The sequence below is a fragment of the Octopus bimaculoides genome, chromosome 2 (genome assembly GCF_046866305.1).
Source record: "Octopus bimaculoides isolate indiv1 chromosome 2, ASM4686630v1, whole genome shotgun sequence".
NCBI lineage: Eukaryota > Metazoa > Mollusca > Cephalopoda > Octopoda > Octopodidae > Octopus > Octopus bimaculoides.
In genome coordinates, this window is record NC_142929.1 from 108,948,198 (window position 1) to 108,962,339 (window position 14,142).

Sequence of the window (14,142 nt, forward strand, 5' to 3'; positions counted from 1 at the left end):
TGGAGGTGTGCGTACTTCCCAACCACATGGTTCTGGATTCAGTTCCACTGTGTGGCATCTTGGGCAAGTGTCTTCTAGAGCCTCAGGCTAACCAAAGCCTCATGAGTGGATTTGGTAGACGGAAACTGAAAGAAGCCCATAGTATATATATATATATATATATATATATATATATATATATATATATATACACACAAGTGAGTGGACAAACAAAAGAAGGGCACTCAACAAATTTATTGGGAGTTACATGTATGGATCAAAATATTTTGATTAAAATTCATTGGTACTCTTGAGTTTCAAGCACGACACTAGTCTTGAGCCATTTTGAATTTGAAATTCAAAATCAAACGAATGACCATGGGATTGCACCTAGAAAGTTACCCTCTTAGGCACAAGTCTGGGCAAGGTTGTTTATGGAAGACTAGCAGTCGCCCATGCATACCAGCCCCCCCCCCCCTCTCCATACCACTGATATTATTCAAGGGAAAGGCAAAGGCCGATACAGCTTGGCATCAGTGACATCATAACTCATTTCAACAGCTGAGTGAACTGGAGCAACGTGAAATAAAGTATCTTGCTCAAGAACACAGCACGCAGCCCAGTCTGGGATTCAAACTCCCAACCTCATGGTCGTAAGATCAACACTCTAACCACTGAGCCATGCGCCTTCACACACACACACACACACACACACACACATATATATATATATATATATATATATATATATATATATATTTATTTATTCATTGGGTTATCCCATAAAAAATGCAGTTTTTTTATACGTCTCTTATTTTTCAAAATTAAGATAAAGTTCATTTTTAATCTAAAATACACTCTCCTTCATTTTCTACGATACTCTTCTATCTGGTAGATTTACAAGGCCCCTCTTTCAAAATTCACTTGTCTGTGATGAAAAATACTCTCCCAGTACTGTTCTGACCTCATCTACAGAATTCATATTTTTTCCGTCCAAATGATTGAACTGCAGAATAAATGGTAATCAGATGGGGTAATGTCCGGCGAATATGGTGGTTGGGGCATTGTTTCCCATTCAAACTGCTCCAGCCTTTGGAATGTCATCCTTGCTGTATGTGGCCGAGCATTATCCTGATGGAAGAACACCTTTTGTCTTGAAACCAAAGATGGTTATTTTCTTCTAGCACTGACTTAAGCTGTTCGCAGTAGATCTGAGGTCCTGGTGTTGCTCCTTTTCCTGCCCACTGTCTTTGGTGCTTGACAATTTTACAGAGAATCCATTTCTCATCACCAGTCACTATTCAGTCCCAAAAAGGTTCATTGGTGAGATGTGACAGCAAAGAAGAGCACACATTCACTCTCTGCATGCAATTAGACTCAGAAAGTTTGTGAGGAACTCATTGACCTAATTTGCTGATTTTCCGCTGGCACACAGGTGTCGATGAATGGTTGAATGAACAAATCCAAGCTTCTCTACTAGTTCCTCAACAGTTACAATGGGATTTTGTTCCACCAGGTTTTGCAGGATGTCCTTGTTGAGCTCTACAGGTCTTCCAGGACGAGGCTCGTCTTCTAGGCTGTAGTTTCCAGCTTGAAATTTCTGGAACCACTGTTGACACGGGCTTACGCTTATTATCTGATCCCCATATACTGCATTAATATTCCTCACACTTTCTGTTGCATTGTTGCCTTTATTGAACTCATAAAGCAAAATATGTCAAATATGCTCCTTTGTCACTTCCATTATAGCTTTGAAAAAGTAACTGTTAAAATCGAACTCTTCAAAACTTGCACTAAGAATAAGGAAAAAGGTAAAATTACTACCTGCTTTTATAGCAAGTTGATGCAGGTAGTTTATCCCGTCCCCCTCCAACTTTTAGTTCATACAATTGAAAAAGCCTCATTGTTTACAGGATGACCCAATATATGTATTTGTGTGTGTGTGTGTGTGTCTGAGTTTGTTCCCCTACCATTGTTTGACAACCAATGTTGGTGTATTTACGTCCCAGTAACTTAGTGATTTGGCAAAATTGACCAATAGACTAGGCTTACGAAGAATAAGCCCTGAGGTCTATTTCTTCAACTAAAGGTGGTGCTGCAGCATGGCCAAAGTCAGATGACTGAAACAAATAAAAGAATATACAGATATAGACTCTTATTAACAGATTGAGTTTAAATTGATCAAAATATCATGTCCATCTAAGTATTCAAAAACTTTTTAGTTAATATGGAGCTAATAACTTGAAAAATTATTATGTTATATTTTTCAATGTTGCTTAAAGAATTCTAATTTTTTTTTCCTCTCTTTATCTAGGAACTTGGAGCTGATCAAGGCTCAGCTATTGATCTGGGTTTAGGACCTAACATTGATAAATTAGCAGAAGTTAATTACAAAAAGAAAAAAGAAGTAAGACTTGTATTATTTATATTAAATGCACATATATATAATCATCATAATTATTGCCATCATATATATATATATATATATATATATATATATATATATATATATATATATATATATATATATATATATATACATATATATATATTAATAATAAGGACACATTAAAGGGTCTTCCCGCTAGAAATGAGAATTAAAATAGCTATACAATTAAAATTATGTTAATCATAAGGATACATTAAAGTGTCTACCTGCTAGAAATGAGGTTATAATGATTAATATAATTTTAATTCTATAGCTACATAAAGCTTATTTAGGCCTGCAACCACCTATATTAATGTTGTTGTTGTTATCAACTATTTGTATTGCCTTTGAATAAAATAACGATATTAATATCTATATAAATATTCGCTTCTGAATATTTCACTGCTGGTTAGTACTTTTCACATTGAGGTTGTCCGCATTTTGGCGCTAAGAAATTCAGAACACCAGCAGATTTCAACATTTTGGATTGGGAAAGTGTTTCAAAGGGTTAAGATGTACTGAAGAAGGTAAGATTTTTGTATCAAACCAGAAACCGGTCCACATATATACCTGTACCATTAAATATATAGCTTTATGCTATATAGGTATGTGGGAGAATTTTTTGGTCCACTTACTTGTATACTGTTGAATCTGTTATTTTCAGTGTTAATGTTTTGGTGGTCCAAATGAAGATTTTAACTCTCATTTCTAGTGGGTAGACACTTTAATGTGTCCTTTTTAATTTTATAGCTATATAATGCTTATTAGGCCTGCAATCACCTATATTAATGTTGTTATTACCAACTATTTGTATTACCTTCAAGAATAATAGCAACATTAATAATATATAAATATTTACTGTTGATATATAAATATATATGTATGTATGTATGTATATTTGGGGCAGAGTAGAACATTTATTTAGTATTTCATTTCCATTAAGGGAAAACATATTAAATACAAATATAAAGGAGAAATACTTTATTCGGGTGCTTTTATCACATCCTTTGGAAGACATAGATGGTATTAGAAATAACATGCAATACCTCTACTAAGACAAAGTAAGAAAACCATTTGTTTCAATATGAAACATAAATGCAAGATGATAAATAAAATATTTCTATTATTAACTGGTTTTGATAACGTTAAAGCACTTCTTTTAAAAAATGTCCTGTTTTTTCTACAGATCCTATTGCGCCTTACTAAACTGTGTGTCCAAGAAACATCAGAGGGAAATAAAAAGCCAAGGAAACATGAACAACGATTACTTAGGAATATGGCTGCTCACTCTGTTGTTTTGGAATTGTTACAAATTCCTTTTGATAAGGTAAGCCTGTTTAGCATTTTATGGATTTTCAAAAATATAAACATTACAATCAATTTGTAATTTATTTATCTTTTATTATTGCTGTTATAAATATTTTGACAATGGCTGAGTGTTAAATGTGGCTGGAATACTTTTTTTTCTTTTCTTTTCTACTCTAAGTACAAGGCCCAATTTTTTTTTGAAGGGGGAGGGCAGTCAATTAGATCGACCCCAGTATGCAACTGGTACTTAATTTATGAACCCCAAAAGGATGAATGGCAAAGTCAACCTTGGTGGAATTTGAACTCAGAATGTAAAGACAGACAAAATACTGCTAAGCATTTCGCCCGGCATGCTAACGTTTCTGCCAGCTCGCTGCCTTAATGTGGCTGGAATACTGACAAAGTGAAAGTGTATGGCTTTGTGTTTAAGGTGTTGTACTCATCATGGTTTCAGTTTCCAAACTGGTTTGTGTTACATTTCATGTTGCTACTGTCCATTTAACTGTAAATGAGTTCCAACAATAGTTGGGAGGTTAACCCTGTGATGGACTGGTGTCCCATTCAGTGGGGAGTGTTGCAATCCAGACCTTATACACCATGAAAATCAGGTTAAGCTCTGTTCTTCTGAGATCTAAAACTCATGACAGACCTGAGTATTAACAAACATGTTAAAACATGATTAAATTTCTAATTCAGATATTGGCTTGTGTTAACATTTAGATTCAATAAAACAGAAAATATCTGAGATATGTAATTTCAATGAAATAATATTGTATATTGTTGCACAGACTCAGTTAATATATATTAGCATGGAAAATAATGCTATAATGATGACATCAATTTAATATATTCATTGCTTTTATTCATCAATATCTATAGCCTCTTTAAGGCAGTGGATGGGCAGAACTATTAGCGAACTGGGAAAAATGCTTAGCAGCATCTCATCTGTTTTTACATTCTGTCAACTTTGCCTTTCATTCTTTTAGGGTTTTTGATTACATCAGTGGTACTGATGTAATCAAACTTATCCCATCAATGTAATCAACTTACCTCATCCCCTGTGAAGGGATATTTATGGCTTCTGGGATTTTTAATATGAAACACTAATTTAAGAAATATTTATCTCGCAGTTCATTGGATCATGTTAAAACACAGAATACTGTATTATTTGCCACAAGAGGATCTCTCATATGGATTTGTGGTTTATATTACTGGTGTCCAAGTAATTATACTACCATCTGCTACAGCCACCAGAACTGCTGGATCACATGATTTCAGCCTTCCTCAAGCTTCTCAATGGCAAGCATCTGGCTAGACATAGCAGCTGATTTTGTGTTCTATCTCAATATCCACTTTAAGTGGGAGATAAATATCACCTTTTGGTACTGGTACTACTTCTTTCACTATTGATTATTTTTATTAATCAAAGTAGACTTACGCTAGTGCCAAATTTCAGTGGTTTCTGAGTTTTGAATTCTTTTCTCAACGTTATAGATATATAGATTTCATTTTGTTTAGGAATAAATAACCTTTTGGTTCTTTTGTAGTGTTTCTACTTACGTGTGTGTGTGTGTGTGTGTGTGTGTGTGTGCATGTGTGTGTTGGGAAAAAAGTAGAATAGTGTTAGGAAGTCTCAGCTTTGTTACTGGGATGTTCAAGACTTAACAGGCCAGGGTTTTTTTTCTCCTTTTTAATTATGATTCCCAAAGCAGGTATTTATAATATTACCAATGTTGTTTTGCTGGAATTTCAGCAAAAGTTTAAACTTTACAGTTTCTTTAAAATAGTAAAATTCGAAAATCTAAATATTTCAATGTTGAGTGTAAGACTCAATAAACTTGAAATAGTTTTGAAAGTCAAACTTCTAGGCTGATGCTGTTTTCAGCTAAGAGTCTTGCATTAGTATTTAAAAGTATGCAATCTGCGCAGCACAGTTTGTACCAGATAATGAATTACCATCCTTCATTAGTGTTATCCCTTCTCTGTGAAGTGATCAAGATGTCTACTCTCTTTTACTCTTTTACTTGTTTCAGTCATTTGACTGCGGCCATGCTGGAGCACCGCCTTTAGTCGAGCAAATCGACCCCAGGACTTTTTCTTTGGAAGCTTAGTACTTATTCTATCGGTCTCTTTTGCTGAACCGCTAAATTACAGGGACGTAAACACACCAGCATCGGTTGTCAAGCGATGTTGGGGGGACAAACACAGACACACAAACATATACACACACACACACACACACACACACACACATATATATATATATATATATATATATATATATATATATATATATATATACACACATATATACATATATACATATATATATATATATATATATATATATATATATATATATATATATAATCATAAATATACAGGGATTAGCATGAGTTGCTTCACCAACATACTGAAAATTTAGAAATAGCAGTCAAAGAACTACTGATTCCAAACTACAAATTTTTTCTCTAACGGATGGCGATATTTATGGCACACACAGAACAAAAACAGAAGAGAAAAGCAAAAACAAACCTGCCTTTAGTTAATCGTGTACGACGTTTCACGGTTAAGAGTATAAAGTTACTCTACTCCGATCATCAGCACAATATTCGATAAATTTGAAAGTGTCTATTACTCATGGGAACTTGACCATGCGACATCAAAAACACATGAGGAAGGCATTTACAAAATTTATCGGCTAGTAAGTTCAAACACTTCACCCCAAGAATCTATTCCATGTGCGCCACAAATAGTCCCGCATAAAAAGTCCTGTATGAAGGGGTTACAGTTTAACCATCCAATAAGAGGCATCAATATAAATATACAGATATAGGGCAGGGAATTGCCAATTAGTAATAAAATTAATAATTAACAATTTTTCCAAGTAGTTCAGTATGAAAAAAACCTTTATCGGTAAAAACATTTATAATCATAAATATACAGGGATTCCTCAACATTTTGATAGTAGTAAAATGACCTGATACTACTCTGACCAGTGAAACCTTTATATTCTAATACATTTTATAGCCTTGTCCATGCATACTGCTTACACCTTCCCTCTCTTTAGAAGTAATTGTCCCTTATGCTATCACCACTAGATAAGAAACAATAAAATCTGAGACAGTTAAAACTTTTGTCTAGAATCAATTACTAGCCTGATAGACTCGGCTATGTCAAGATGGATTTATGTATTCTTGGATTTTTATGTATTCTCTCTCCCACTTGGATTTGAAATGTTGCCACATTTACAATATGTCTTTTCTACAGTAATTTTCTGCATTTTCGTGCAGCTGAAGATTGCTCTTCATATTGCATTTAATGTAATGCTCACATTACTTAAATAAATTGGAGTAGCATGAAACGTGTGTACTGCAATCACCTTTGAAATCCGTGTTGCTTATTTATATATATATATATATATATATATATATATATACGACAAGCTTCTTTCAGTTTCCATCTACCAAATCCACTCACAAGGCTTTGGTCGGTCTGAGGCTATAGCAGAAGACACTTGCCCAAGGTGCCACACAGTGGGACTGAACCCAGAACCATGTGGTCAGTAAGCAAGCTACTTACGACACAGCCACTCCTTTGCTTTATTTTTAACTCCTAATATATATCTATTACAAAGTTAATCTCTTACATTTATTTCAGAACAAAGATATCCGTATGCATGAAATTATAAGACTGGCTCATGAATTTCTTCAGTGCTTCTGTCTTGGAAATCCTGCAAATCAGGTTTTACTTCATAAAGAAGTTGACCTTTTCTTGAACCCAGGAGTAAGTTATTTAAATCATTATTTCTACTGTTATATTACTATGACAGGCATACCTCAACTTATGTCCTTTCAAGTTAAACCTTTTTCAACTTGAAGTCTGTTGGGGTTTTTTTTTCCCCGTTTAGAAATTAATGAAAAAATAAACATCAACTTCAGTTGATTTATTCAACTTAATGTCAGTCTCTGTGAAAGCATATTCAAAATCATAAAATTATTTAAAATACTTAATACTGGAGAGGCAAAATATAAAATACATGTGAAAATGTGTACAAACAATTTATTAAGATAGATACAGGCTAATAAAGTTTTTTAAATGATTTTTTTTTTCCAAGCTAAGTATTACATGTTTTCATCATGCTGCTTTAAAGTTTAATATTACTGATATTATGATGCCACTGATCAGTATTTTTTTTAATATTGAGACCATCTTTTGGCTTTTAATTTGATGTAGTAAAGATTGTTTGCCAACTTAACATGGCAGTCCTGGTTTAGGGCAAATGTTGCTGTAACAATTATTCTGTGCTGATGAAGGGAAATATCCCAGAAATCGCAATACACAGATATTGTTTTGAGCTGAGTGGGGGTGCTAGATTCCCTTGTTCAAAAATATAAGGACACAGATCGTGTTGTATAGCCAGCTGGAGATGATGTCTCCTGGGGCTAAATTACAGCAACATTCGTCCTAAACCAGGACTGCCATATTATGTTGTCAAACAATCTTTACTACAAAGTACTGTTGCTGAATATCTCTCGTGAGATTTTAAAAAATAGTAATTTTCTAATTTTAATTTGATATTTGGTTAAGAAACTTTTTCTTTGTACTCAGATTTAGATAATATCAACATAAAAATTTCTAAGATTTTTTATCTTCACTATAATATGTTTCATGTTATGTAAGTATTCAAGACATATTTACACCATTATAACATTGCTTGATATCTTTTCATCATTATTGAATAGCAATATGCATTGTAAAGTATAAACTTATTTTATGAAGTACATCATACTAAAAAGATTTATTAAACTGTTACTATCTTTTTAATAAAAACCTAGTCATAAACTAAAAATTTGTCAGCTTTGTAGTAAAGATTGTTTGCCAATATAACATGGCAGTCCTGGTTTAGGACGAATGTTGCTGTAATTTAGCCCCAGGAGACATCATCTCCAGCTGGCTATACAACATGATCTGTATCCTTATATTTTTGAATATTGTTTTGTCAGCTTTCAGAGAATTGCTGTAATGCTTTAAAAGCATCAGAGCAGTTCTTTTTTTTTTATTTATTTATCTATTTACTGAACCTTTTATTTATCTTAAAATCATTTTGTGTTCATCTCTTTTCAGTTATTGGAAGCTCAGACAATGAAATCCATTTTTGAAGATAATGTACTATTATGCAATGAAATTTCTGAACGTATTGTGCAACATTTTGTTCATTGTATAGAGACACATGGCAGACATGTTCAGTATCTCAAGTTTCTTCAAACTATTGTTAAGGCTGAAGGACAATATATCAGAAAAAGTCAAGACATGGTTATGGCTGAAGTAAGAATTTTGCAAGAATCTCACATTACATGAAATCAAAGTTATTTAAAAATTTGTATTTGGAATTGTTTTTAGAATCATATTTCATACAGTTGAAAAATTAAAATGTTGGTAAATTCTCATATTTCTGAAGAAATTGAGGGAATATATTTTTACTTTTTTATGATGAAATTGTATGCCTGTTTCTTTTTTATTATTTTTAAAATTTATTTTAGTTTTCAAATACTATATACTCTTATTGAGAACATATAGTTTTATTGACTGTTTCTTTGCTTTTCTTTTGCAATAAATAGGGATTTGAATTACTTCTTTGAAAATTGATAACAAATGATCAAAAAGCTACTTATTGGATTAACCAAAGCCTTTTTATGTTACTTTCCTGACTTTTTGCAGCTCATCAGTGTTGGAGAGGAAGTACTTTTGTTTTACAATGACAAACCATCATTTGATACTCTGGTGCAACTAATGCGATCTGAACGTCATCGCTCTGATGAGCGTAGTCCTCTAGCATACCACATCAATTTAGTACAGTTACTAGCTTTGTGTACAGAAGGAAAGAATGTATATACAGAAATCAAATGTCACTCACTGCTGCCTTTAGATGATATTGTTAAAGTTGTGACTGATGTAAACTGTATTCCTGAGGTGAGTTACATATTTTTTTCAATCTTTGCTCAATTGCACAATTACTGGAGACTCTCTAAGTAGTTCACCATGTGTTTTTACCACCAAGAAACTATATAAAATAAAATTTAGATGAACAATTTCCTTTTTAACAGACACAGGAAAAATGGGTCATTTTGCCGAAGAAAAAATTTCTTACTACTGTTAGTTGCTCTGGATTTGAAAAAGTTTAATCAGCTGTAGTTTAGAACTACAGAAGTATAATTAGTACATATCTAAGAATACAGAGTCAAACCTTTCTGCTATTGAGGTTTATTTAAATAGTCAATGATTGTTCAAAAATCTGTTAACTTCACTGAAACACTTAGTATTCAGTATCAAAATTTTCATCAAACTAACTGCAACATGATAACTGATGCAGTTCCATTATGTAAAGTTAAGTTTTTGAATTTTTTTGAGTGACTAATGTGTCTTCTATGCTGTAACCATTTTAGCTTCATCACACAGTCTTAGATCAAATCACTTACTACACAATTTCATCTCTGAATTAATGATTGTTTTCTACTTTAAAATTGCTACTGTATCATTCATTGAATAATCCAAAGTTGAATTGATTTCCAGTTAATACATACATCAAGAATATTGAATTCTTGTTTAACTGATTTACATATATACACATTAATCACTCCAGTTAAAATTATATACAAAGAAACCAATGGATTAATCATTTAATCACAATGTACAAAAGAAATGTAGTAAATAAACTGAAAGATTGACTTTAAAGCCTCTAAGATATGTTTGATACTAAATTCACTTCTCACTTTATTTTTATTAAAACTAACATTTATCATAATCAGATATTGTCTACTCACATCTGGCTCAATGTCATGGATTGCCATTTCAGTCTTTCTTGTACTGTTCTCATATGTTCACTATATTTAAAGTCTTCCAGATTCTTGGTATTATCCCCACCACATAAATCTTGGGGTTTTTTCCTCTCTTCCATCTCTTCTTATTCATTTTGCCTTCTATCTACAATCTCTATAAAATATTTCTTCTAATTATGTGTTAATGATATTTTAGTTTTCTCTCTTTGATTGTATCTAATAAAGTTTTCTAAGTTTTTACTCCTTTTAGCACTTCATCTTTAGTTTTGTATTCTAAAAAGCTTTTTCTCAAAAGCTTTGAAGGTGATCTCATTTGTATATATATCATTCAAGAAGATGTATAATGACTAAAGATGCTTCTCACTGTAAGCTAACCTTTTGGTAAGTTGTTTCCATGCTAGTTTTGTGTATTGAAATTGAAAACACAAAACTGATATCACAATAATTTGAAAGATCAGACTACCGTGAAAAAGTGCCTTTGGTCATGAAACATTTTCTTGAAGGACATGTGTACAAATGAGGTTACTTTCACGTCTACAGTTATTGAGGAGAAATGAAAAATATATCATTGGATGTGTACTTATATAGATTAGCAAGATATACACTAGGTTAATTGCATTCTTCTAGCCATTGCCTCCATGAGAGGATACCTGGTGACCACCCTTAATGACACAATTGCAATAAATGCTGGCTGGAACTTTTTTTTAAAAAAGCAACATTTTGATTGGACATCCATTTTGCTTTGGTGAAAGAGAAAAGTAACTGAACATGAAATAGATTTTACACCCCACACAATTGAAGTAGAATAAATGGGCCAATCCAAATGACATTTAAAACTCCATTCAATTTTAATTAAATGTAATTATGTTTATATTTATTTATGTATGTCGTATAACAATCAACTCTAATGCTTTGTGTTTTGCAGGTGAAAATAGCTTATATTAATTTTCTAAACCACTGCTATGTAGATACTGAAGTTGAAATGAAGGAAATTTACACAAGTAATCATTTATGGACATTGTTTGAAAACTTTTTACTTGATATGGCCATTGTAAGTAAATAAGGAATCTTTAGTTATAACTCCTATGTTTGCATTACGTTTACATCCTTACTTCTATTAACATTGTGTCACTTGACTTCTTTCTTTCTTCAAAACCTTAATTTTAATCTTATATATAAATTTTGCGGTTGCTTATTTTTGTTTATATATATATATATATATATATATATGCTGCGTGAAAAAGTGCCACACCCTAACAGTTGAGGGAACCCGTGGAAGAGGTAGGTCCAGGAAGACCTGGGCTGAGGTGGTGAGGCAAGACCTTTGAACATTGGGCCTCACTGAGGCGATGACTTCTGACCGAGACCTTTGGAAATATGCTGTGCGTGAGAAGACTCGGCAAGCCAAGTGAGACCTAAATCCAAGGCCTCTGCCAGGGGTGTAGCCAGCCCACTTATGCGTACCTTTCCTACATTGGACACTAAACTCCATTTGCGAAGACTTGTTGAGGCAAGTGAAATCGAAATAGAACTAAATTCGACAACTGGCACTCATGCCAATGTCGTCTCCTTCATTGGACACGAAACTCAGCTTGTGAAGACTTATTGGGGCAAGCGAAACCGAAATCGGGATAGCACCTGTGCCCAGCGTCGTCTTTCTGGCACTTGTGCCCGTGACATATGTAAGGATTTTCTAGCGAGATCGTTGCGAGTGCCCCTGGACTGGCTCTTGTGCGGGTGGCACATAAAATACACCATTTTGAGCATGACTGACCTTCGTGCTGGTAGCACGTAAAAGCACCCACTACACTCTCTGAGTGGTTGGTGTTAGGAAGGGCATCCAGCTGTAGAAACTCTGCCAAATCAGATTGGAGCCTGGTGTAGCCATCTGGTTTCATCAGTCCTCAGTCAAATCGTCCAACCCATGCTAGCATGGAAAGCGGACGTTAAACGTAAATGATGATGATGATGATGATGATGATATATATATATATATATTAGTTCTACCAGAACTAGAGATCCTAGCAAAAAACCAAAGTCTTAATAAGTAGTAAGGCTGACAAATCACAAACCCCTTCAGGTAGATGGCCCTGCTCAATCTGTAGAAAAAACATGGGCAGAAACTCCATATGATTTACTCTGTGTAAGCTATGGACACATAAAAAGTGCAGCAATATCAAAGGAAGGTTAACCAGGAAGATAGCTTTTGTGTGTAGCAGATGCACAGGGGCAATAAACGCTGAAGATGTACAGAAAACAGATTCCATCACATGCCAGGGGGAAAAACTAGAAGTAGTTGATAACTCCCTTAGTTAATTTTAAACCTTATTTCAAACTTTTTGAGTAATATTCGAATTGGAGAAAGTGAGCATTTCTTACCCCAACTATAATTATAAATATTATTTTCCTTCAATAATTTTTTAGTCATCATCATCATCATCATCGTCATCTTGAACATCAACATCGTTTTACATTCATTTTCTCATGCTTGCATAAACAGGTTGGACAGGTTTTCTTCAATACAGCTTCTCAGCTCTTTTGATGTGATCATCTACTTTGTGAGGTTCAGCATCCTGAAATTAGCTTTCACCACTTTTTCCCATACCATCTTTGATTGTCCTTTTTCATAGGTTCCTTCCACTTAGATCACTTGGCACTTTATGCAACTGACATCTTCATACATGTCATATGCTTATTCTATTCCAAGCCTCTCTTTCACATTATACCTTTTATACCCAGTTTTTCTTTCAGCCCAATTGCACTCCATGATTAATGCACAACCAGCAGAGCGTGCTCACTTCATTTCTTTCCAGTCTCCTCATATTCTTAACATTCTTACATTGGCATGAAGTCGAAAATTATAAGGGAGTGTATATTGGAGTCAATTAATGCCATTACATGACTATTGCTTACATTACTTTTTATCCCTTCAGAATCATGTAAAATCTTGTGACATTTAAACTCATAATATAAAGAGGTGTTTTTAAATATCATAAGGAAGGAAAATAGATGGTAGAACCAGAGTTTATGGCTATTTTGTTAATGTTCTACTTCCAAGTTATACCACTATCAACTTTACCTCAATCCTTCCATAATTTTTAACAAAACGTTATGTTTGTTATCTCACAAAATTATTGTAGTTGTTTTAATATCATAAATTTGGTTATTGATGTCATTATTGAAATCCTTATAGCATCAGTTGTAAGATTCAAAGATGTTTCTGGGTTGTGAAGGTTATGATGTTCGGTTTTATAACTGTTTATATAGTTAATCCTTTCCCTTGTCTTTACAGGTGAGCAATGCAACAACTGACCGACAACATGCTGACCTTGTCCTTGAACAATATGTTACCACTATAATTACTAGTATCATCACAACATTTTTTAATTCTCCTTTCTCTGATCAAAGTACTACTGTTCAAGTAAGGCTTCAATTTTTGTCTTTGATTTGATTTTATTTTATTGCTTTTTTTTCCTTGGCATTTTAATCAAATAAAATAAGTAACTGTGTTTGACATTCAAAAGTTTCAAAGTCAAGATGTTAGATGTCGAAAAACTAATTAAAACATTTTCTACTCCTGAAATTTCT

The 14,142-nt window shown here is 33.4% G+C and overlaps 1 protein-coding gene across 16 annotated transcripts in view; it reads left to right on the forward strand.

Moving 5' to 3' along the window:
* LOC106882671 (inositol 1,4,5-trisphosphate-gated calcium channel ITPR1) overlaps positions 1–14,142 on the forward strand; it is a 312,035-nt gene that overhangs the window by 217,767 nt on the left and 80,126 nt on the right. For all 16 annotated transcript variants that reach the window (XM_089347463.1, XM_089347470.1, XM_089347460.1 and 13 more), the window contains 7 exons: positions 2,294–2,386; positions 3,594–3,734; positions 7,376–7,501; positions 8,843–9,043; positions 9,437–9,688; positions 11,480–11,605; positions 13,847–13,975. In XM_089347463.1, the coding sequence (XP_089203589.1) occupies positions 2,294–2,386; positions 3,594–3,734; positions 7,376–7,501; positions 8,843–9,043; positions 9,437–9,688; positions 11,480–11,605; positions 13,847–13,975 (1,068 nt within the window). The remainder of the gene's footprint in view (positions 1–2,293; positions 2,387–3,593; positions 3,735–7,375; positions 7,502–8,842; positions 9,044–9,436; positions 9,689–11,479; positions 11,606–13,846; positions 13,976–14,142) is intronic.